We start from the raw sequence: 22,479 nt of genomic DNA, 5'->3' as shown, positions 1-22,479 counted from the left end.
CATATCAAAATCAAAAAAAAAAGAAATTAACACATTGTAAATCAACTATATTTCAATTAAAAAAATGGGAAAAATATTAAAAACAATGTTCCAAGCTTTATGATAGAATATGATGCAAACATTATTTTTGAAGATTACTTAATGACACGAGAAAAAATTCATCATATCGTATTAAGTGAAAAAGGCTGTTTATTAAACTGCATTTATTGCATAATCCCCGGTTTTGTAATCATGACTTCTATGTCTTCTTCTACGTCAGCTGCTAAAAATGTGAACAGATGGAGCTTGGACCATACGCCATGGAAGGTCCACCACAGTGAGCCTCTCTCTTCAGGCTTGATGGTCCTAGTGTCATGATTCCATCAACTGAATATTCATGTAGCAACGGCTCTCACATGTTTCCTGGGGGAGGCTGCCTAAGAATCACCTTGAGATATAGTTTATAAAAACAAAAAACAGATTTCTCAGTCTCATCCACAGAGATTCCAATTCATAAGGTCTGGGATGAAGCCCTGGAATCTGTTTCCGAAGGTGTCCTGGTGATCCTGACCCGCAGACAGACCCAGGAACCACAGCTCTCTAGTTCACAATTTTCCAAGGTTTTGAAAAGTACATTGAATGCCTTTTAGAAGTAAGCTTCTAGATGTCACTTCTCCTAATCCTCGGGTACCGCTGCCCTTTGTCAGGTAGACGATGTAATGAGTGGATGAGAGGCCAACCTACGGCGTCTCGCCGAGCTGACTGATGCTGCCAATGCCACACTCAACCTGGCCGGTACCGCCCGCCCCCCCCCGCCCCCGAATCCTTGCTCCAAGTCCTGCCTCCTCTTGGGCTTCTGAAATGCCAGCCGCTCCCCCTCCACGGGCCCCTTCCATCAACTTCTAACTCTGCTGAGGCCATGCTCATCAACCAAACCTCCAGAATGCCTGTGACCAGGGCACGATTCCTCGCCTTCAGTGCCCAGCTGCTGAGAGTTTTCTATATTTGACGCTTCACCTCCCACTCATTCCTCAACCCTCTGCCACCTGGCTTCCATCACCACCACCTACTGACTCTTACCAAGGTCACCCTGGCTCCTGGTGGCTAATCCACTGGTTCCGTTTCCCCAGGGCAGCTGATGCTGCTGACCACCCCGCCCTCTTTCCCTGGCTTTTGTAGGGGTCGTCTTCTGTTTCACCTGTCTAGCGTCCATTTCCCCTACTTGATAGCCGTGCCCTGAGAAGCTGCCTCTCCCCACCCTTAGTCCGTGAGGTTTGGGGGCTGACCACCCCACTCCAGGCACGGGTACTTCATTCCCCTGGCTCGAGAGATTGGTGCAAGGATGGACAGACGGCCAAAGTTGAGCCAATAAAACTCAAACCTGAGACTTTCCGTGAGACTATGGGGAAAGGGGTTCTCTTTTTTCCTACTGGGGCTGCTGAGCCGGCAGAATGTGAGTCTGGAATTAGAGAGGGTCTGCCCACCCCACGAGGAACTGCCTGAGAAGGAAGCCAGCGTGAGGAAGGCAGCAGAGCTGAGACAGCGAGTCCTGATGGCACCACGTGGGGTCCTAGGCCAGGCCTGAAGCCAGCACAGCCTGGTTCAAACAGTTTTGTGAGAAAAGGTATACCCTTTTTTTTTTTTAATAGATTTTATTTTTTAGAGCGGTTTTACGTTCACAGCAAAATTGAGTGGAAAATACAGAGGCTTCCCACACACCCCCTGCCTTGACATATGCATCGCCTCCCCCATCATCAACATCCCCCAATAGAGTGGTGCGCTTATTACAACTGATGAACCCACCCTGACACAGCATTATCACCAAGAGTCCACAGTTTACATTAGGGTTCACTCTTGGTGATGTACATTCTATGGGCTAAGGTATACCTTTTTACTTAAGATTTTTTTAGTTGAATTGCTGTCACTTGCAAGCAAAACAGCCCTAAGATGGCTCTGAACCGTCATCCTCCCCTGGCATTACTCCACCTACCTGGTGACATTTCCCCCAGCGTCTCCACAAGCTCCTCTTCCTCTCATTCCAGACCCATATGTCTGACCCCTCACGGACTCTACACCTGGGTGTCCACTTACGCACAGGCTTAAATCTAAACTCCTAAGTATGCCCCTACTCTTCCTCCTCTTGTGTCCCCATCTCAGCGGATAGCTCAACCACCTACCCGGTTACCCAGACCTGGGCCTCATCATTGACACTTTCTCACTTTCCCTTCCCCGTCTCCTTGGGGCAGCGAATTCTGGCTCATTCCATAGGGTTCAGCTTTTAGGTTGTATCCTCAGGGAGGCCTTTTCCAACATCCAAACCTGCAGGAAGGGTCCCTCCTATGCTCCCATCCCAAACTGTGCTTTAGTGTCACAGCTCTTGTCACCCAGAGCCCTCACAGTTTGATTCTTCTCCATAGTCTGTGATAGCTGGACCCATCCCTGAAATCAATAGTATTTGAGTAAAGAAACACTAGGCTGTGTAGGTATGATCTTATATTGTATATTGTAAATAAAGTCTATTGTTTGGTGAAAATTAAATATTTCAGTATTTCGGCGAGATCTGTAAAAGGTATGGTACTTGACACACACTACTATGATTTTCAGGGGTCCAGCACTTGAATGGGGGTGAGAACCACTCAATTGGACCCACAGTGTTTCCCTAAAGGAACTTTTTAAGATTATTTTTGACGTGGACCATTTAGTTTTGAAGTCTTTACTGAATTTGTTACAATATTGCTTCTGTTTTATGTTTTGTTTTTTTTGGCCCCAAGGCATGTGGGATCTTAGCTCCCTGACCAGGGATTGAACCCGTACCCCCTGCATTGGAAGGTGAAGTCTTAACCACTGGACCACCAACCAGACTGCCTCCTAGTGAGTGCCTTCACTTCTCTTTAATAACTGAGTCTAGAGCCTATCAAAGGAATGGAGCAGAGCTTTGTCCTTAATCAAAATCTATTTCCCCCCATTTTTGAAAACTGGGACATTTGTCTGCTTCCAATTTTCTGATACTTTGCACATTCTTCATAATTTCTTACAAATCACCAAACACAGTTCTTAGAGCACAACTGCAAGTTCGTCCTGTAAGGGCCTCCCATCTATCTATCCATCCGGGTATTTACTCGGTCTTGCCTGTGCCAGGCCCTGGAGAGCTCCTTGCAGTCTGGGTTTGAGTCCCTATCAAACATGGCTGGGCTCCCTTTACCATCCCTGGAGCATTTTCTTTGAGAGAAAAGGAGGAAGCAAACTAATAGCTGAGTAGTTCTGCTTTCTGTTAATGTTATAGCAAGAGTTCCAAGCAGTGAGCCTATCACTTCCTGATTCTTTTTCTTGTTCTAATCATACCTAAAAAGGCTTTTTTATTGTCTGAGGCATTTTTGCCCTCTCAGCCCACTCACTCCAGCTTCTTAGTGCTTTGTACTGTCCATAAACCTTGTTTTCACCCTTGTGTGTAGAACCCCTGCTCCCTTTTCCCCTATTAATGCTATATTTAATATTTAAAGTTTTAAAACATAATTACTTTTTCAAGCATTTTATAGGAAAACATCATACCTTGATTTTACTAACTTGAGTGTTATGAAGAATGTACATTTATACACTGACAAGACCATACAAGGGAACAAGCGTAGGGATGGTGTGATGGCTATTTGTACTCCTTTTTTCTCGGGTCTACTCCTTAGTTCCTTCTGTCCTTGTGTTCTTTCAGCTTACTCCCACTTTTTTTTTCATTTGTTTTCTTTCTGGCATCCATTTTTATTTTAAATTATTGTACACAAATGCAGAAATTACTTGACTAGCACTAACTGCAGAATTTATAGAAAGTAAATAAATCACAGGATGCTTAATACTGAAAGACTGAATTGTTTTATATTTTTTATCGAGATATAATTCATATACCATAAAATTCACACTTTTAAAAGGCACAATTCTGTGGTTTTTAGTATACTCACAGAGTTGTGAAACTAATACCACTATCTAATTTCAGAACATTTTTATCACCCAAAAAGAAACGCTGTACCCATTAGAAGTCACTTCCTATTCTTTTTTGCAGTGTGGATATCCAGCTGTCCCACCATCATTTGTTAAAAAGAATATTTTCCCCCATTGAATTGTCTTGGAACCCTTGTAAAAACAAATTTATCATAGATGTATGGCTTTATTTCTGGACTCTCAACTCTATTCAGTTGATCTATATGTTTATCTTTAGCCAGTATCACACTGTCTTGTTTACTGTAGCTTTGTGGTAAGTTTTGAAATCAGAAGTATGAGAAATGCAATTTTTTTTTCAAGATTGTTTTGGCTATTCTGGATCCCTTACACTTCCATGTGAATTTTAGGATCACCTTGTCAATTTCTGTAAAGAAGGCAACTGGGATTTTGCTAGGGATTGCCGTGAATCTGCAGGTCACTTTGAGTACTACTGCCAGTCTAAAAATATTAAGTTTTCCAATCCATGAACATGGAATGTCTTTTTTTTTTTAAGGCTTTCTTTAATTTCTTTCAACAAAGTTTTATAGTTTTCAGTGCATAAGTTTTACATTACTTTTGTTAAATTTATTCCTAAGTATTTTATTTTTTAAGGTGCTATTATAAATGGAATTTTCTTAATTTCATTTTCAGATTGTTCATTGCTAGTGTATAGAAATATAATTGATTCTGTATATTAATCTTATATCCTGACATCTTGCTGAACTTGTTAGTTTTAAGAGTTTTTTAAGGCTTTTCCTAAATCTTTAGGATTTTTCTATATACAGGATCATGTTCTCTGTGAATAGAGATGGTTTTACTTCTTCCTTTCCAATCTACATGCCTCCTGTTTCTTTTTCTTGCCTAATTTCCTTGGTCTCTACCCTTTAAAAGCCTATATAGCTTCCTGAGTGACTTCCTTTTTTTTTTCCTTATTAGGATAAATTTTTTGAGAGAACAGGACAGGGTGTAGGAGGAAGAGAGAAAGTGGAGCTCTTAAAATTCAGAAGTTGTGGGCTTCCCTGGTGGCACAGTGGTTGAGAGTCCGCCTGCAGATGCAGGGGACACAGGTTCGTGCCCCGGTCCGGGAGGATCCCACATACCGCGGAGCAGCTGTGCCTGTGAGCCATGGCCGCTGAGCCTGCGTGTCCGGAGCCTGTGCTCCACAACGGGAGAGGCCACACAGTGAGAGGCCTGCATACCGCAAAAAAAAAAAAAAAAAAAAAATCATAAGTTGCAGTTGTGTGGTTTGAATGGATTTTTGGTGAACCTCACATCCTCTCAGTGGAAATGTCTTCCGTCATAGCACCTGGGCCCAGGGACTTTCTGGGGAAATCTCTGAAATCTGTTTTCCTCAGGTTTTGGACATAAGCCTGGCTGAACCCAATATCCAGCCTTCCTTGGCTGTTAAAGAGTCTACCATGACATGGCCACTTCCCCCGTGCCCATCTCTTCTCCTTCTCTGGTCAGTTCTTTCCTGCTGGTCAGAGGCAGAGCACCAACAGTTCCTCCCATTGCATCCTCTGTCTTCTGAGAAATAAAACTGTCAACGAAACAATAGGCTGTTTGTTTCTACCTCCAAAAGACTTTGACAAACATCTCCTGAAGTTCTGGGCCAGCTTTGTGACCCATGTGAGGAGAGTCCACCAAGACTCTCCTTCTATCCATCCTCCTCCTCACACTTGAGTCCTTCATGGTGATCTCCCATGCAGGAATGAGCACAACTTCTTGACACTCAGGTTCTCCATCCACCCCATTTAGGAGACCTCTTCATTAGAACACGGCACACACTTAATTTCTTCACTCTTGGTGAATGTCCTGGCTCACCATGTTTCAGTGGGGCTCTTAGTTCATCCCAGTTATGGGACAAAAGGAAGCAAGAGTAAGGTTTCATCAAGGGTGTGGAATGTACATCAAAGGTCTTGCTGAGTGGCTTTACAAGGAGAGAAGTTTCCCTCCATATCAGTGAAGGTTCTGTGTTACCAGTGACCTCTTGGGATATGCAGGAAGCCAGGTAGATAAGAATCTCTGACTATGCAGATAGGTGCACCCCATAGTCAAGTATGAGCTTCCAGTACTCACTGGCTAGAAGCAAACCACCCAGGCACTGAGAAAAGACAGCCACGGATGCAGGCATGTTCCAGGACTGTCAGCACCCTGGGCCAACACCTCTGGCCCCCAGTTCCCATGCAGGACTCTAGAGGGCAGCTGCCCTTTTGTTTGGGGCTTTCCTCCCAGAAGCTACCTCTTTTCCTCCTAGCTCCACTCTGAAACCAAACTCCCGTCTCCGGTGCTCACCAACCTTCCTGTCTACCCTGATTTTCTTCTACCCTGTCTACCTCACAGGTCCACTTTTGTGCCTGCTGCCTAACAATAAAGGCACTTTGTCGTTAGGGAAGGTCTCAAGAGCAAGTGACTTCCTGATAAGGTGACTCCTCCCTCACCCTGGTGTTGCACATGGGGCTCCAGTGCCTCCTGAGAAGTAGTTCATTTGGATGGAGTTGCCAGACCTCAAAATCCATCTTTAAACTATGCTTAGCTATTCCACAAAGCTCCCCCCAAATGATGAAACAGAAAAACAGTAAACTGAAAAAAAGATCGATTCATGTTCCTGTGGGTTTGTTCTCCTGCCTTTGGCTTGCTTACTATCCAGGCTGTGGGAGCAGAGAGAGTGCCTCATCACATCCGGGTTGACACAGTATCAACCATGGCTCCCTAATCGCACAATAAAGCTCTCATGGCAAGGACAGATGGGAGGAACTACCCAGGGTGCTGTGAACATGCCATCGCTAATGTCTGAGACTATTATAACAATGCTTACCTTCTTATCCTTTATTTGTATATTTCAAAAAAAAAAGTCCACCTACCACTCTTGTACCACTTGGTCATAATACTTCATTGTCCCACATACTTAAAAACTGGTTAGTATTACTGAGACCTTAAATGTATTGTGCCTCATCTTTCAAGGTATCAGTTACTGTAATATTTCTATGGTTCATTTTGAGTGTCTTAGGTGACATATTTAATACTGTTTTCAGCTTACTAATAAGCACCAAATAGAACAATTTAAAATTATTTTCTTCCATCTTCCTTCACATTCAATTTACTGCCTAGAACTATATTTCAATATAGTATATTTGTTTTATTGAATTCATTCATAGTGTATCTGCAGGCCTGTATTTTCTGTAGTGACAACTACTCTATTTGTGGGAACTATTTAGGTCACTGGAAGGGAGAAAAAGAGGTCACTACTTAATAGAAATGGCATGTATCCAAATACCAATGCAGTTTTCTGAACACCTGTTGAACATCAATGATGAAGAGACTGTTACAATTTCCAAAACCCTGGATCAAAACCTTAAATGATTACTTTGTTTCAACTGACACAGTTTAACCCAGGAAAACAAGTCTCCTAACCAAAGAAAGTGAGTCTTAATATGCCAGCTGCTTTAAAAGTAAAATAGCCTCTTCAAAAAGCTATCTGTTACAATGTAAATGATTTCCCATCAAAAATCACTAGGAAGGAGCTATATGATTTGAATGTCAAGGCATGCACAGTAACTGTTTGCTTTTGGAGACACAGCGAGCATGACAATATTTTCAGCTGTCAAGGGTGAGGGAGGAGGGACTGACCCACCTAAGAAATGGAAACTAACGAATAGTAATATGACACTCCCCCTTAGTTCCACTGGGCATCCGCTGGTGCGGCGGCTACACACAGCTAACTTCCTAAGGCACAGTAAAGGGAGGCTGTGCAAGAGCTGAATGAAGGCAGCCTCTCTACCCTGTCCCCCGAACACTGTGGTGGAGGCGGCGAGCAAGGACCGCAAGGGAAGGGGGAGTGGGCAATACCCTCTACTGTTGCCATTCATTCATTCTTTCTTTCTTTCTTTCATTCATCCAACAAATAGTTATTCGCGGGGCACTGTGTTAGGGGCTTACCTTTCCAACTTTGACTCAATAACACATTCTGTTACCCCACACCTCCGTCCCCATTTCCAGCCGTAGCCCTCACTAGCTCATCAAGAAGGTGCTTATTATAACCTCGCTTTCCCTCCCTTCCCCGGGTTCCCAGGCTAGGGTGACAAGATAATGCCAGCCAGAGGAGTGCCTTTCCAAAAGCAAAGAAGGAGGGCTCGGAGTACGCAGACAGGGGCGGGGGGCGGTTTCGAGGACCCTCCTGGCTGCGTAGGGAGAGCCAGCCCCTACTTTGTCGGCCGCGCCCCGGGTGGGGCTTCGGACACCCGGGCACCGCGCTCGGACGGGGAACCTGAGGTCACGCTGATACTGGAGGAGGAAGCAGCGGAGACGGGGTTCCTCCAAGGGGAAGTGTGCACTGCAGGAAGCCCGAGGGAGGCGGGAGACTGGTGACAACGAGCACACACGTGGGGAGGACCGCCTCCACCTAGGTGGTGGGGACAGGTTCGCAGGCAGGGGTGAGGAGCGGGCAGGGAGGGTTACCTGATGAACGTGGTCTTGCCCGTGCTGTACTGGCCCACCAGCAGGATCATGGGCTTGTTCTCAAAGTCGGCGTCCTCCAGCGCGGGCGAGTGGAACTCGTGGAAGCGGTACGCCTCCTCCAGCGGTAGCACCTTGCGCAGGTAGAGCGAGCGCAGGCCGCCCGTCACCGTCTGCACCGCGTCCGCGCCGCCCGCTCGTTCGCGCCCGCCCGCCTGCCGGCCCAACCAGCTAAACATCCTGCCGCCGGTCCGCCCGTCCACACCCCGCGCTCGCCCTCTCAGTGCAGGTCCAGCGAACTGTCCCCACTCCGGACTCGACCCTCCCCAGCTCGCACTGAGCTACCCAGGCCGCCCTAGCCACCGCCCGAGCTGGCCCCGCCTCGCGCCGTCTCAGCCAATCCCCAGTATCTACGTCACGGGAGCTCGTTCACTATTCAGAAGGGCTCTCTCAAGTCCTTCCTCATTGGGCTGCTACCAGCGCGGGTGGAGGGGCCAACCAATGGAGAGGAGGTTCTTAATGAATTATTGATGACGGAGCCCTCTGGAGGACTGGAAGGGGAAGAGGGTGTTTCTCGAAACCACCAGCGCACTCTGGCCAGGTGGCGTCGGCTTCCGGGCAAATCTGAGCTGGTAATAAAAGAGCCTCCGGAGGCTCCTTAGTCTCCGGGAACGTTTACTCATTCCAACCCTGTGGACGTCGATGCTGGGGACAAATGTTCAGAAAGTTCACAGGCAGGTTCTTTCTACCTACTGGCAGGTTATTACACACATTTTATTGGTGAAGAGACCCTGACTCACGGACACAATTGACAATATTTGAAGTAGGGGAAGTAGACTTCAATTTACTTGGGTATATGTTTCTCCACACTGCCTCCACTAAATTCTGGGTCGATTGAAGACCTTTTGCCCTTAGTTTTCTTTATCTGATTTTCTGTAAATTTGAAGATTTAATTATCCTCATTATTACAAACTCATTGCCACATAGTAACATAAAAAGACTGTTACCTCCTAGCTGTCTCTTTTTCAGTTGAAAAGGATACATCTAAATTGAGATTGGGAGAAATAATCAGCCATCACTTTTTGGTGTCCTAGGTTACAGTTTTAAAATGTCTCAGTTGTTTCAGAGCATTTCTCAAGTGTGGTGGAGGGGGGCACCTGCATAAGAATAACCTGGGATACTTGTTAAAAATGCAGATTTCTGGTCATCACCCCAGGCCTACTGAATTAAAATACTGAAGAGGGTTGGAGCTCAACAACTACCCCCAGGTGATTCTGATGTATCCTAAATGTGAGGTAATAGGATCACACAGACTTCTCACATTTGATAGCAATGCAGTCTGATTCAGTGGGTATGGGATGGGACCCAAGACTGCATTTCTAACAAGCCCCCAGGGGATGGATCTGCTTGTTCATGGATCATAATTTGAGTATCAAGGCTGTGGTGGAGAGAACAGGATTTGGCATCAAAAGACCTGGGTTTGAATTCTGACTATATAAATTAATTGCTATGTGATCTTAAATGCAATGAGTTGTCTCTCTGCCTCAGTTTTCTTGTTTGTAAATTGGGAATTCCTTTGGAGTTGTGTGGATAAAGTATTTAGATGGAGCTATGTGTGACTAAGGAAGTGCAAAGAAAGCCAAGGGAAAATGTAGTTAGATATCTGCCTCATGTCAAAATAAAGATTGAAATGTAAAAATAAAATGAAACCATAGACCTACTAGAAGAAGAACTACTACTTCAGAAGCTACTGAAGATTTGTAAAATTTGGAAGGGAAAAGCTTTTCTAATCAAAATCAAAGATAGAAATTATGAAAAAAAGAGTTGATAGATTTGTCAACAAAAAAGTAAAGGCTTCAATTTTTTTTAAATACATACAAACAAACCCATATAAACATACTCTTGCCATGTGATCCAGAATTTGCTCTCCTTGGTATTTACCCAAATGAGTTGAAAACTTATGTCCACAGGAGAACTGCACACAAGTGTTTATAGCAGCTTTATTGATAATTGCCAAAACTTGGAAGCAACTAAGATGTCCTTAACGAGGTGACTGGGTAAGTAAACTGTGGTATGTTTAGACAATGAAATATTATTCAGCTAAAAAGAAATGAGTTATCAAGCCAGAAAAAGACGTGGAGGAAACTTAAAACTATATTACTAAGTGAAAGAAGCCAGTCTAAAAAGTCTACATACTATATTATTGCAACTGTATGACATTCTGGAAAAGGCAAAACTATGGAGACTGTAAAAAGATCAGTGGTTGCCAGGGGTTAGAGAGGAGGGAAGGATGAGTAGGAAGGGCACAGAAGGTTTGTAGGGCAGTGAAACTTTTCTGTGTGATAATGTGATTGTGGATACATATAATTATACATTTGTCCAAATCCATAGACTATATAACACCAAGAGGGAACCGTAATGTAAACTGTGGATTTGGGGTGATAATCATGTGTCAGTGTAGGTTAGGTTCATTGATTGTAACATATGTAACACTCTGGTGTAGGATGTGGATAGTGTGGGATGTTGATAGTGTGAAGGCTGTGTTGCAAGGATAAGGGATACATGGGAACTCTCTGTACTTTATACTCAATTTTGCTGTGAATTTAAGACTGCTCTAAAAAAATTCTATTAAAAATAGTATATATAAAAAACCAAACAAATCCATAAACAAAAGTAAAGGGCAAAAGACAAATTGGGTCAAATATTACAGACATATGTGATATACATATTTAATTAAGGACATTAGAACTTTAAAAAGCTACTATGAAGTTATTAAGAAATGAATAAACTGAACACCGCATTAGACAAATGAGCAAAGGACATAGACAACTAAAAAAACTAATACAACTGGCTAGTAAACATTAAATGATGCTGATCTCCATTAATAATCAAAGAAACAAATTTAAAATGAAGAGATAACATTAAGAATGGCAGACTTATTTTTCTAAGATGATGCCTAATGTTGGCAAGGGTGTATGAAAAGGTACCTTTTCATACATTGCTGGAGATGGTGTAAATTGGAACTTCTCTGGAGTCCATACTTATCAAAAATCTTGAAAATGCACATTCAAGACTTCTGCTTCTCAACATCATACTTAAGGTGAAATGACTGAAAGCTTTCCCTCTACAATCAGGAACAGGGTAAAGATGTCTGATTTTACCACTTCTATTTAATATCCTACTAGAGGTTCTAGTCACTACAATAAGGCAAGTAAAAGAAAAGGTGTCTAGATTGGATAGGAAGAAGTAAAACTCTATTTGCAGAAAATATGATCATCTATGTAGAAAATTCTATGGAATCTACAAAAAAAGCTTGCAGAACTAAGTGAGCCTAGCAAGGTTGCTGGGTATAAGAACCTCCTGTATTTTTATATACTAGAAATGAATAACTGGACAATGAAGTTAAAAAAATCAATATCATTTGCAATAGCATTGAAAATGTTAAATACTTAGGGATAAACCTAATTTTAAAAATGTACAAGGTCTATACACTGAGAACTACAAAGCATTTCTGGGAGAAATAAAGAAGGTCTAAATAAATGGAGATATATACCATGCTTGTGGCTCACAAGACTCAATATTGTTAAGATGTCAATTTTCTCCAAACTGATATATAGATTTAGTGCAATCCCAGCAGGCTTTTATTTTTGTTAATTGACACGCTGATTCTAAATTCACATGTAAATACAGAGGACCTAAAATAGCCAGAACAACTTTGAAAAATAACAAAGTTGGAAAACATACTACCTAATTTCAAAACTCATTGTAAAGCTATGGAAATCAAGACAGCATGGTATTGGTATAGAGATAGACTAATATATCAAAAGAACAAAATAGAGTCTAGAAATAGACCCACACATACATGGTCAATTGATTTTTGACAAAGTGCAAAGGCAATTCAATGGATAAAGGAAAGTCTTTTCAACCAATAATGCTAGAACAGTTGGACATCCATATGTGAAAAAATGAACTTTGATCTCTACCTTGCACTATATGTAAAAATTATCTCAAAATGATTATAAACATAAATCATAAATGTAAGACTTAAAGTTATAAAACTTCTAGACAAAAACATAGCAGAAAACCTTTGTGACCTTATGTAGGGAAAGGTTTCTTAGATGATACTAAAAGCATGATCCATAAAAGAAAAAAATTGATAAATTGGACTTGATCAAAATTAAGAACTCCTGGCCTTTGAAAGATACTGTAAAGAGAATGAAAAGACAAATCACAGACTAGAATACATTTGCAAATTACATATCTGATAAAGGACTTGTATCCAGAATATATTAAGACCTCTTAAATCTCAATATCAAGAAGACAGGGAGTTCCCTGGTGGTCCAGTGGTTAGGACTTGGCGCTTTCACTGCCATGGCCCGGGTTCAACCCCTGGTCAGGGAACTAAGATTCCACAAGCTAGGCGGCACAGGGGGAAGAAAAAAACACACCAAGATACTGTTATATACCTACTAGAATGCCTGAAATTAAGTCTGATTATACCAGTTGTTGGTGAGGATGTGGAACAACTGGAACCCTCATTCATTTGCCAGTGGAATGTAAAATGGTACAACCACTTGGAAAACAGTTTGGCAGTGTCTTAAAAAGTGAAGCATACACCTACCACATGACCCAGCAGGGGGGGAGCAGAGGGAAGGATTACAAAGGGCATTAGAAGGAGACTTTTGTTGGCCTGAAGGATTTACTCATTACCTTGATTGTGGTTATGGTTGACAGTTGGATATATCTGTTGAAACTCAACAAATTGTGTACTTTAAATATGTGCAGTTTATTGTATGTCAATTGTACCTTTACTAGTTGTTAGAAATGCTCACACTTCTCAGGAATTTTATCCTGAGGGAATAATGAATGTAAAGATTTATCAAAGGAATGTCTATCAGCATATCATTTATAATAGTGAAAAGCTGTGACTAGTTGTCCCCCCATGAAAGACTAGTTAAGCAGATGACGGATTCCTATGCAGTCTCTGAAAATTGTTATATAAGATGAGTATTAATGACCTGAGAAAATGCTCAGAATATATTTTTAAGTGGAAAAAAGCAGATTACAGAAGTGAATCCATGTAATTGCTATGGCAAACCGTATGGCAGTTCCTCAGACAATTAAAGACAGAAGTACCATATTATCGAGCAATCCCATTTCTGGGTATATATCCAAAAGAATTGAAGATAGGGTCTCTAAGACATATTTGCATACTCATGTTCATAGCAGCTCCACTCACAATAGTCAAGAGGTGGAAGCAACCTAAGTGTCGATTGATGGATGAATGGATAAACAAAATATGTGTATATACATACAATGAAATATTATTCAGCCGTAAAAAGGAAGGAAATTCTGTCTTAGGTCACAATCTCAATGAACCTCGAAAACATTATGCTACATGAAATATGCTGAGACCCCTTTATCCTTCCTGCTGCCTGGAATGTGGGCATGATGGGTGGAGCTCCAACAGCCATATTGGACCAGAAGGAAAACTTGAGGATGGCAGAAGCAAGAGCTGAAAGGAGCCTGGGTCTCTGATAAGAAATAGAAAAATAAACTTCTTCTGTCTTGTTTAAGCCTCTTTAGATCCTTTTTGGTTATGTAGCAAAAGCAATGTTAACTGATATAGAATTTGAATACATGAATCAAGAACTTAGGACATTACCTTGGCTAGAACTAAAGCGTTGCAAGTTTTCAAAATAGAAGCAGTAGTAGAAGACCTGGGTGTAGATGAGATTGCTTAAGGAGAGTATAGAGTGAGAAGGGGGGAGAGCTAAGCAAAGAGCCTCAAGGAATACTAGCAGTTAAAGGAGAGAGGGGAGGTGAAGCCAGGGAAGAGGCTTGAAAATGTCCAAGCACATGTGGCCCCTTCCCTCTAGGGCTGGGTTGGCAGCCCCTAACGTGTGCCCCTGTGTACACAGCTAATATGGAACTTCTATTGCAAGCCTCTGTTTCCATGGAGGTCTCCTGCATGGGACCAGAAGGAAGCTCCTTGAAGTGTGGGGTCAATTGTTCATCCTTTTTTTTGTTGTCCCAGTGCCTACAGCAGTGACTGGCACGTAGTGGGAAGGCAATAAATATTTGCAAGCGGAACTGAATTGAACTGCTTGCTGTTGGCAAGCAAGTCATGGGAAGGGAGGGTTTCAGGAAGGAGGGAGTGGTCTGCAGGGCCAAAGGTGGTGAACAATCGAGTAAGATAAGGCCTGTAAAGGGCTGGTGCCATTTGGCTCAGTGTATTGGCAATTAGGAGGGCATTGGTGACCTCGGGGAGAAGTGTTTTCATGGAGACATAAGAGCAGAAAACATCCACTGTGGGGCAGGGTGACTGGGCTGTGTGGCAGTGTGGTGTGCTGCCTGCTCTCAGGAAGGAAAGGGGAGACAGGGAGGGAGGGACATTGGGGGAGAAAGGAGTTTTATTTAATTTTTCTATTAAATCATGTTATAGGCGGAGAGCAGGGAACCTGAGGCGGGAGCCTCCCTGTCCTCCCCAGGACCCTATGCTCTTGCCCCTCTCGGAGCTGATGACACTTTGTCCTTATCCCTTGTGTGGCCCTTACTCATCCCCTGCTCTGTGACACTGCCAGCACTGTTTTAGAAGCTAAGTCACTATTTAACTTCTCGAGTCTATATACAAATCTTTTCATGTTTTACCCCCCAACCCAAATCTAAGTTCCTGGAAAGCAGAGGCTGTTCACAGACTGCTGTATATCAGGTAGGTGCTAGGCTGATGCTGGCCGCCCTTCCTTCCATTCCGTCAATTAGTGCTTCGTGAAAACCATCTGAGCTTCAAACAGCGTAAGTCAGCAAGGGCTGGTGCTCCACTAGTCGCTGCCGCGGCTTCACAAAAACAGAGGGGCACCCCGCCACACAAGAAAGGGGGAACCCCTGCGGGAGGAGAGGAGGGCGGGGACGAAAACAGCCTTCTCGCACCTCTGGCCGTGCGTGTGGGAAGCCCCGGCAGGGATGAGGGCAGGAGTTATGCAGGGTTTGCAGCACCAGGTGATGAAAGCTGGTGAGTCAACAGCGTTTACCCGCGTGGCCAGTTTATTCTGTGCTCAAAAAATACAATGATTTTATAAACCTCGTTTTACATACTTCGATGAATCCAAGGCAGGGCTGCCTTCACCTTACAATAAACACCCAGGTCTTACCCAGTGGCTCACTCTGATCATTTTAGGAGAACCCGTTTCTTGCAGATGGAAAGAAAAGATGGCAAAGTGGAGGCAGCTGGCTGCTCTGGTGCTGGAGCAGGGTGGGGTCCCAAGTCAGCATTCCCTGGGTGGGGACCAGCTTTGCAGGTCCAGGAGCCCAGTTTATCAGTGGCTCAGGGGAAGTGATGGATTCATGCTTTCCAGCTTATGAGTGAGCATGGCATAAACCCTCTCCTCTCAGACTTTAATATGCATAAGCATCACCTGAAGGCAGTGGAGAGGAGGTGAAAATCTCCTTAAAATGCAGATTCAGTATGGCTGGGGTGCGGCCTGAGATTCTGCATTTCTAACCAGTTCCCCACCACACTTTGGGTAGCAAGGATGTAAATCAGAGGACAATTTTGGTAAACTTTTGACACCTGTCACCACACATCTTCTAACATCCAAAGGACTGCTTAGGGAACATGGTGGCCCAGAGAGGGCCATGTCTTCCAGGTTTGCTGGGCTTCATGTAGACCACATGCCTTTCTGGTCACGCCTTCCATCAGCACAGGCATCTCAATGGCTCAGGTTACACATTTCTCTCTTTTTTTAAAAAAATAAATTTATTTATTTATTTTTGGCTGCATTGGGTCTTCACTGCTGTGCAAGGGCTTTGTCTAGCTGTGGAGAGCGGGGGGGCTACTCTTCGTTGTGGTGCGTGCGCTTCTCATTGCGGTGGTTTCTCTTGTGGAGCAGGGGCTCTAGGCACGTGGGCTTCAGTAGTTGTGGCACGTGGGCTCAGCAGTTGTGGCGCATGGGCTTAGTTGCTCCGCGCATGTGGGATCTTCCCAGACCAGGGCTCGAACCCGTGTCCCCTGCATTGGCAGGCGGATTCTTAACCACTGCGCCACCAGGGAAGTCCTACACATTTCTTTAGTTAAGTTCCCAGCCTGATGGGAGATGTGGATACTTCGAGCTTCTGTGTCCCAGGGCTTTCCCAGAGATTCATCTGGAAACCATCTCCAAAGATGAGCATTTCCCTCAGGGTTAACCTAGTCCTTTCTGGGTTGATCCTTTCCAGTTTTGTTATCTCAGGGTGACTCTTCAAGAGTTGGGATGTTCTGGCCATGGTGTTTACATAAAATAAGAGAAATGCCGCTTAGAAATAAGTAATACCATCTGGAAACCAGAGAGGAGGGTTAGGGTTGGAGAAGTGCCTCTGGAGCAGGTTGGTCAGTGAGTGGTGGCCCTGTGGAGTGGTGGCACCAGGCAGTATCACTCACCTGATGCCTCATGTACCTGCCCAGACGTCCCAGAGCTGCATCCCAGATCCTTGTTTGGTGAACTGGAGCTGCAGACTTGGGCTTTGCCTGGCATTTCGCCGGAGCTGGATGCTCAGTCGAGGCTGCCCAGTGGGGATAAAAGGGATCACTTGTCCTCGGCCTTTAAGTGGTTGCAGAGGGGCTGCTGAAACCCCATCACCTGTTTGTGTTTGTTGTTGAAGAGACCAGGATGTCTCTAGTGCTCCATCTAGATCTTCAAGCATTATGCTTCCTATTAATAAGCTGATTCATAAAAATAAAAATCACAAAATACAACTGCCTATAAAAATCACAAGAATACAATTGCATTAAATTTAAAAAAGCATTTGAAGTCAGAAAGAGAAAAACACCGTATGCTAACACATATATATGGATTCTAAAAAAAAAAACAAAAAACAAAATGGTTACGAAGAACCTATGGGCAGGACGGCAATAAAGACGCAGACATAGAGAATGGACTTGAGGACACGGGGAGGGGGAAGGGTAAACTGGGACGAAGTGAGAGAGTAGCATGGACATATATACATTACCAAATGCCAAATGTAAAACAGACAGCTAGTGGGAAGCAGCCGCATAGCACAGGGAGATCAGCTCTGTGCTTTGTGACCACCTAGAGGAGTGGGATAGGGAGGGTGGGAGGGAGACGCAAGAGGGAGGAGATATGGGAATATATGTATATGTATAGCTGATTCACCTTGTTATAAAGCAGAAACTAACACACCATTGTAAAGCAATTATACTCCAATAAAGATGTTAAAAAAATTAAAAAAATAAAGACCACCTTCAGAAATAAAAAAAATTAAAAAGCATTTTTCCAGAGAACCCAGAATGCTTCTCAGGTCCTCTTGTGCATTTCCTGAGCAGAGAGGAGTAGTGAGGGGAGGGCTTTGAGTTCCAGCTCCGAATCCGAGGTTTCTGGGGAACCAGCCTCTTATATAAATAAAATTGGGCCATGCTATTATTCTCCACACTTCAGGTATGTGTGGGAGCCTGTGGCTCTTGGATCCCCTTCCCTGCAGGGAAGGTTTAAAAAAAATTCCAGTGGGTATACTACTGGGCATATACCCTGAGAAAACCATAATTCAAAGAGACATGTACCACAATATTCATTGTAGCACTATGTACAATAGCCAGGACACAGAGGCAACCTAAGTGTCCATCAACAGACAAATGGATAAAGAAGATGTGGCACATATACACAATGGAATATTACTCAGCCATAAAAAGAAATGAAATTGAACTATTTGTAGTGAGGTGGATGGACCTAGAGTCTGTCATACAGAGTGAAGTAAGTCAGAAAGAGAAAAACAAAATATACGTGTATGCTAACACATATATATGGAATCTAAAAAAGGTCTGATGTACCTAGGGGCAGGACAGGAATAAAGACCCAGACATAGAGAATGGACTTGAGGACACTGGGGGGGGGGGAAGGGGAAGCTGGGACAAAGTGAGAAAGTGGCATGGACATATATGCACTACCAAATGTAAAATAGATAGCTAGTGGGAAGCAGCTGCATAGCACAGGGAGATCAGCTCGGTGTTTTGTCATTACCTAGAGGGGTGGGATAGGGATGGTGGGAGGGAGACGCAAGAGGGAGGGGATATGGGGATATATATATACATATAGCTGATTCACTTTGTTATACAGCAGAAACTAACACAACAGTGTAAAGCAATTATACTCCAATAAAGATGTTTAAAAAAAAATTCCAGTGGGTATAAAGCCCCATTACATCCCCTTGTTATTTTCCTTTGTCTCTTTCTCTTTCTCCTTCAACCTTTTTTTTTTTTAATTTTAATTTTTTTGATAGAAAGCCCAGGCCAGCCTGCCTGCAGCCCTTGCTAGACAGCGGAGCTGGCTCTGAGGGCCGGTCAGCCCTGGGTTCTGCACCTCTGATGCTAGAAGCAGACACAGGACTGTCCTGGGACTTTAGGGGGGACTCTTTACGAGTGTCCTGGGACTTTAGGGGGACACTGACTCTTCAGGCGTTTCTTCTTCTCTACTGCTAGTCGCAAGGCCTGAAGGAGCTTGTCCTTGTTATTCAGGATGTTATATTCGGAGAGCTTCACCAGCTTGTCAAAGGCGGCCTCTGTGTACGTCAGCTCCTTGGTGGCGTAGGGAGATTTGGGACCATAGATGTCAACCTGGCCCTGCTCCAGCTCCTCGGGGCTTCGCTCCACACCTGGAGGAGCAGAAGGACTTGCTGTAGCCCCTTATCACGTGAGGTTGTAATGGTTTGTTTCTACCCCTATCCCCGAGGCCCACCCCTGCACACCCACAATAAAACGTGCCCATGTGCACACTCACACACGCAGATGCGCACGCACACCTCCTAGCCCACCATGGCAAGGGACATAGCTTGCCCATCTCAGGACGTCCCTGGCACCGCACAGCGCCAGGCTGTGAATGACTGAAAGAGTAGAGCTTGACATCGCCGGTGCACGGTGGCACGGGGGGCCGTTCTTTCTCGCCGAAGCCAAGTTGGGCTCAGACAGGAGCTATGCCAGGCTTTCCTGTTAGTGCTGTCAGAAGACTGCACACGTCTAAGAACAGGAGCTCTCCGTCCAAGGCCAGTTGGGTGCGACCTGAGCTCCCGGCGGCTTACCTGGGGCCTTGTACTTTTGGAAGGTGTCACTGATGAGTGGGAAGAAAATCACAGTGGGGGCATCGGGCTCCTGGGAGCTCTCCATCAGGTAGCACTCCTTGAGGTTATCCTCCTCCTCCTGCACCTCATATTTGGGGAAGGGGATGTTCTGCTCGGTGCAGTACTTGCAGGTTTGTTTCACGGGCTGGAACATCACAGGAGGACATGTTTGAGTATCAGGAGGGGTGAGGGTGGGCAAGAAACACAGAATTCTTAGGTCCAGCTTTCTGATTTCCCCAGCTAACAACTCAGGTCTCCAACTGCTCTGCCTATGTGTGCTATTTTTAGGACAAACCTGGATCCGGATGAAGAGCCTGAGGCAGTAGGTTGGTGTGTGTCCAACTGCAAGCTCCTTCCCCAAGTAAACTGGACAGAAGCCCTTCCAATGATGCTTCACCCACAGACCTGGAGATGTGGCTGGCTCCCTAAGAGGGTGACAGCCATGGCTGGCCAGGCTCCTGCGGGACACTCATGGGCTTTGGAACATGACAGGGCCAGAAAGGACTCTGAAAGGGCATCTTTATAAACAGGATGTAACAGAAAAAGCAGCAGACTTGGAGTATCAGAATCCCCTTAGTTCTTCCCCGTTCTAAGCTCACTAGCTGTGCGATCTTAAGCAAGCCATTTACCGTCTCTGTGCCTCACCTTCCTCACCTATAACATAGGAATAATAGCAGTTGTGCCATCTACCTCAAAGAGCTGGTGTAAGGATCAAGGGAGATCATGTGTAGGAAAGCATGTTGTCCCTTGTTTACAAACTTAGGTCATTATCATTGGTGTCATCCTTGTCATCTGTCTATACTCCCCTTTCCCTGGCCTCAGGATAGGACTGTATTAAAGTAGACCAGGGAGAGGAACCAAGATGGCGGAGTAGAAGGACGTGCTCTCACTCCCTCTTGCGAGAGCACCAGAATCACAACTAGCTGCTGGACAATCATCGACAGGAAGACACTGGAACTAACCAAAAAGATACCCCACATCCAAAGACAAAGGAGAAGCCGCAATGAGACGGTAGGAGGGGTGCAATCACAGTGAAATCAAATCCCATAACTGCTGGGTGGGTGACTCACAGACTGGAGAACACTTATACCACAGAAGTCCACCCACTGGAGTGAAGGTTCTGAGCCCTACATCAGGCTTCCCAACCTGGGGATCTGGCAACAGGAGGAGGAATTCCTAGAGAATCAGACTTTGAAGCCTAGTGGGAATTGATTGCAGGACTTTGACAGGACTGGGGGGATCAGAGACTCCACTCTTGGAGGGCACACACAAAGCAGTGTGTGCATCGGGACCCAGGGGAGGGAGCAGTGACCCCAGGGGAGACTAAACCAGACCTACCTGCTAGTGTTGGAGGGTCTCCTGCAGAGGCGGGAGGGGTGGTGGCTGTGGCTCACCGTGGGGACAAGGACACTGGCAGCAGAAGTTCTGGGAAGTAATACTTGGCATGAGCCCTCCCAGAGTCTGTCCTTAGCCCCACCAAAGAGCCCAGGTACGCTCCAGTGTTGGGTTGCCTCAGGCCAAACAACCAACAGAGAGGGAACCCAGCCCCACCCATCAACAGTCAAGCGGATTAAAGTTTTACTGAGCTCTGCCCACCAAAGCAACGTCAGCTCTACCCACCACCAGTCCCTCCCATCAGGAAACCTGCACAAGCCTCTTAGATAGCCTCATCCACCAGAGGGCAGACAGAAGAAGCAAGAAGAACTACAATCCTGCAGCCTGTGGAACAAAAACCACATTCACAGAAAAGATAGAGAAGATGAAAAGGCAGAGGGCTATGTACCAGATGAAGCAACAAGATAAAACCCCAGAAAAACAACTAAATGAAGTGGAGATAGGCAACCTTCCAGAAAAAGAATTCAGAATAATGATAGTGAAGATGATCCAGGACCTTGGAAAGAGAATGGAGGCAAAGATCAAGAAGGTGCAAGAAATGTTTAACAAAGACCTAGAAGAATTAAAGAACAAACAAACAGAGATGAACAACACAATAACTGAAATGAAAACTACACTAGAAGGAATCAATAGCACAATAACTGAGGCAGAAGAACAGAAAAGCAACCTGGAAGACAATGGTGGAATTCACTGCTGCAGAACAGAATAAAGAAAAAAGCACGAAAAGAAATGAAGACAACCTAAGAGACCTCTGGGACAACATTAAATGCAACAACATTCGCATTATAGGGGTCCCAGAGGAGAAGACAGAGAGAAAGGACCAGGGAAAATATTTGAAGAGATTATAGTCAAAAACTTCCCTAACAAGGGAAAAGAAGTAGCCACCCAAGTCCAGGAAGCACAGTGAGTCCCATACAGGATAAACCCAAGGAGAAACACACCAAGACACACAGTAATCAAATTGGCAAAAATTAAAGACAAAGAAAAATTATTGAAAGCAGCAAGGGAAAAACGACAAATAACATACAAGGGAACTCCCATAAGGTTAACAGCTGATTTCTCAGCAGAAACTCTACAAGCCAGAAGGGAGTGGCATGATATACTTAAAGTGATGAAAGGGAAGAACCTACAACCAAGATTACTCAACTCAGCAAGGATCTCATTCAGATTCGATGGAGAAATCAAAAGATTTACAGACAAGCAAAAGCTAAGAGAATTCAGCACCACCAAACCAGCTCTACAACAAATGCTAAAAGAACTTCTCTAAGTGGGAAACACAAGAGAAGAAAAGGACCTACAAAAACAAGCCCAAAACAATTAAGAAAATGGTCATAGGGACATACATATCAATAATTACCTTCAATGTGAATGGATTAAATGCTCCAAGCAAAAGACACAGGCTTGCTGAATGGATACAAAAACAACACCCATATATATGCTGTCTACAAGAGACCCACTTCAGACCTAGGGACACATACAGACTGAAAGTGAGGGGATGGAAAAAGATATTCCATGAAAATGGAAATCAAAAGAAAGCTGGATTAGCTATACTCATATCAGATAAAATAGACTTTAAAGAAT

General features: G+C 44.3%; 2 protein-coding genes across 2 annotated transcripts in view; both read right to left on the bottom strand.

Moving 5' to 3' along the window:
* The window catches only part of EHD4 (EH domain containing 4), an 89,510-nt gene extending 80,760 nt beyond the window's left edge, over nt 1–8,750 (bottom strand). Inside the window, exon 1 of the mRNA XM_029237632.1 lies at nt 8,404–8,750. Coding sequence (XP_029093465.1) covers nt 8,404–8,639 — 236 coding nt within the window. The 5' untranslated portion in view covers nt 8,640–8,750. The remainder of the gene's footprint in view (nt 1–8,403) is intronic.
* A 9,842-nt stretch (nt 8,751–18,592) lies between these two features.
* Nucleotides 18,593–22,479, bottom strand: part of PLA2G4E (phospholipase A2 group IVE) — a 57,543-nt gene continuing 53,656 nt past the window's right edge. The window contains exons 19-20 of the mRNA XM_029238564.1: nt 19,465–19,648; nt 18,593–19,041 (exon numbers count right to left, since the gene is read on the bottom strand). Coding sequence (XP_029094397.1) covers nt 18,803–19,041; nt 19,465–19,648 — 423 coding nt within the window. The 3' untranslated portion in view covers nt 18,593–18,802. The remainder of the gene's footprint in view (nt 19,042–19,464; nt 19,649–22,479) is intronic.

The sequence above is a fragment of the Monodon monoceros genome, unplaced genomic scaffold, assembly GCF_005190385.1.
Source record: "Monodon monoceros isolate NGI ecotype Baffin Bay Population unplaced genomic scaffold, NGI_Narwhal_1 Super_Scaffold_21, whole genome shotgun sequence".
In the NCBI taxonomy this organism is placed as follows: Eukaryota; Metazoa; Chordata; class Mammalia; order Artiodactyla; family Monodontidae; genus Monodon; species Monodon monoceros.
The sequence above is the reverse complement of the archived record's forward strand: the minus strand, read 5'-3'. Positions and strand labels throughout refer to the sequence as shown.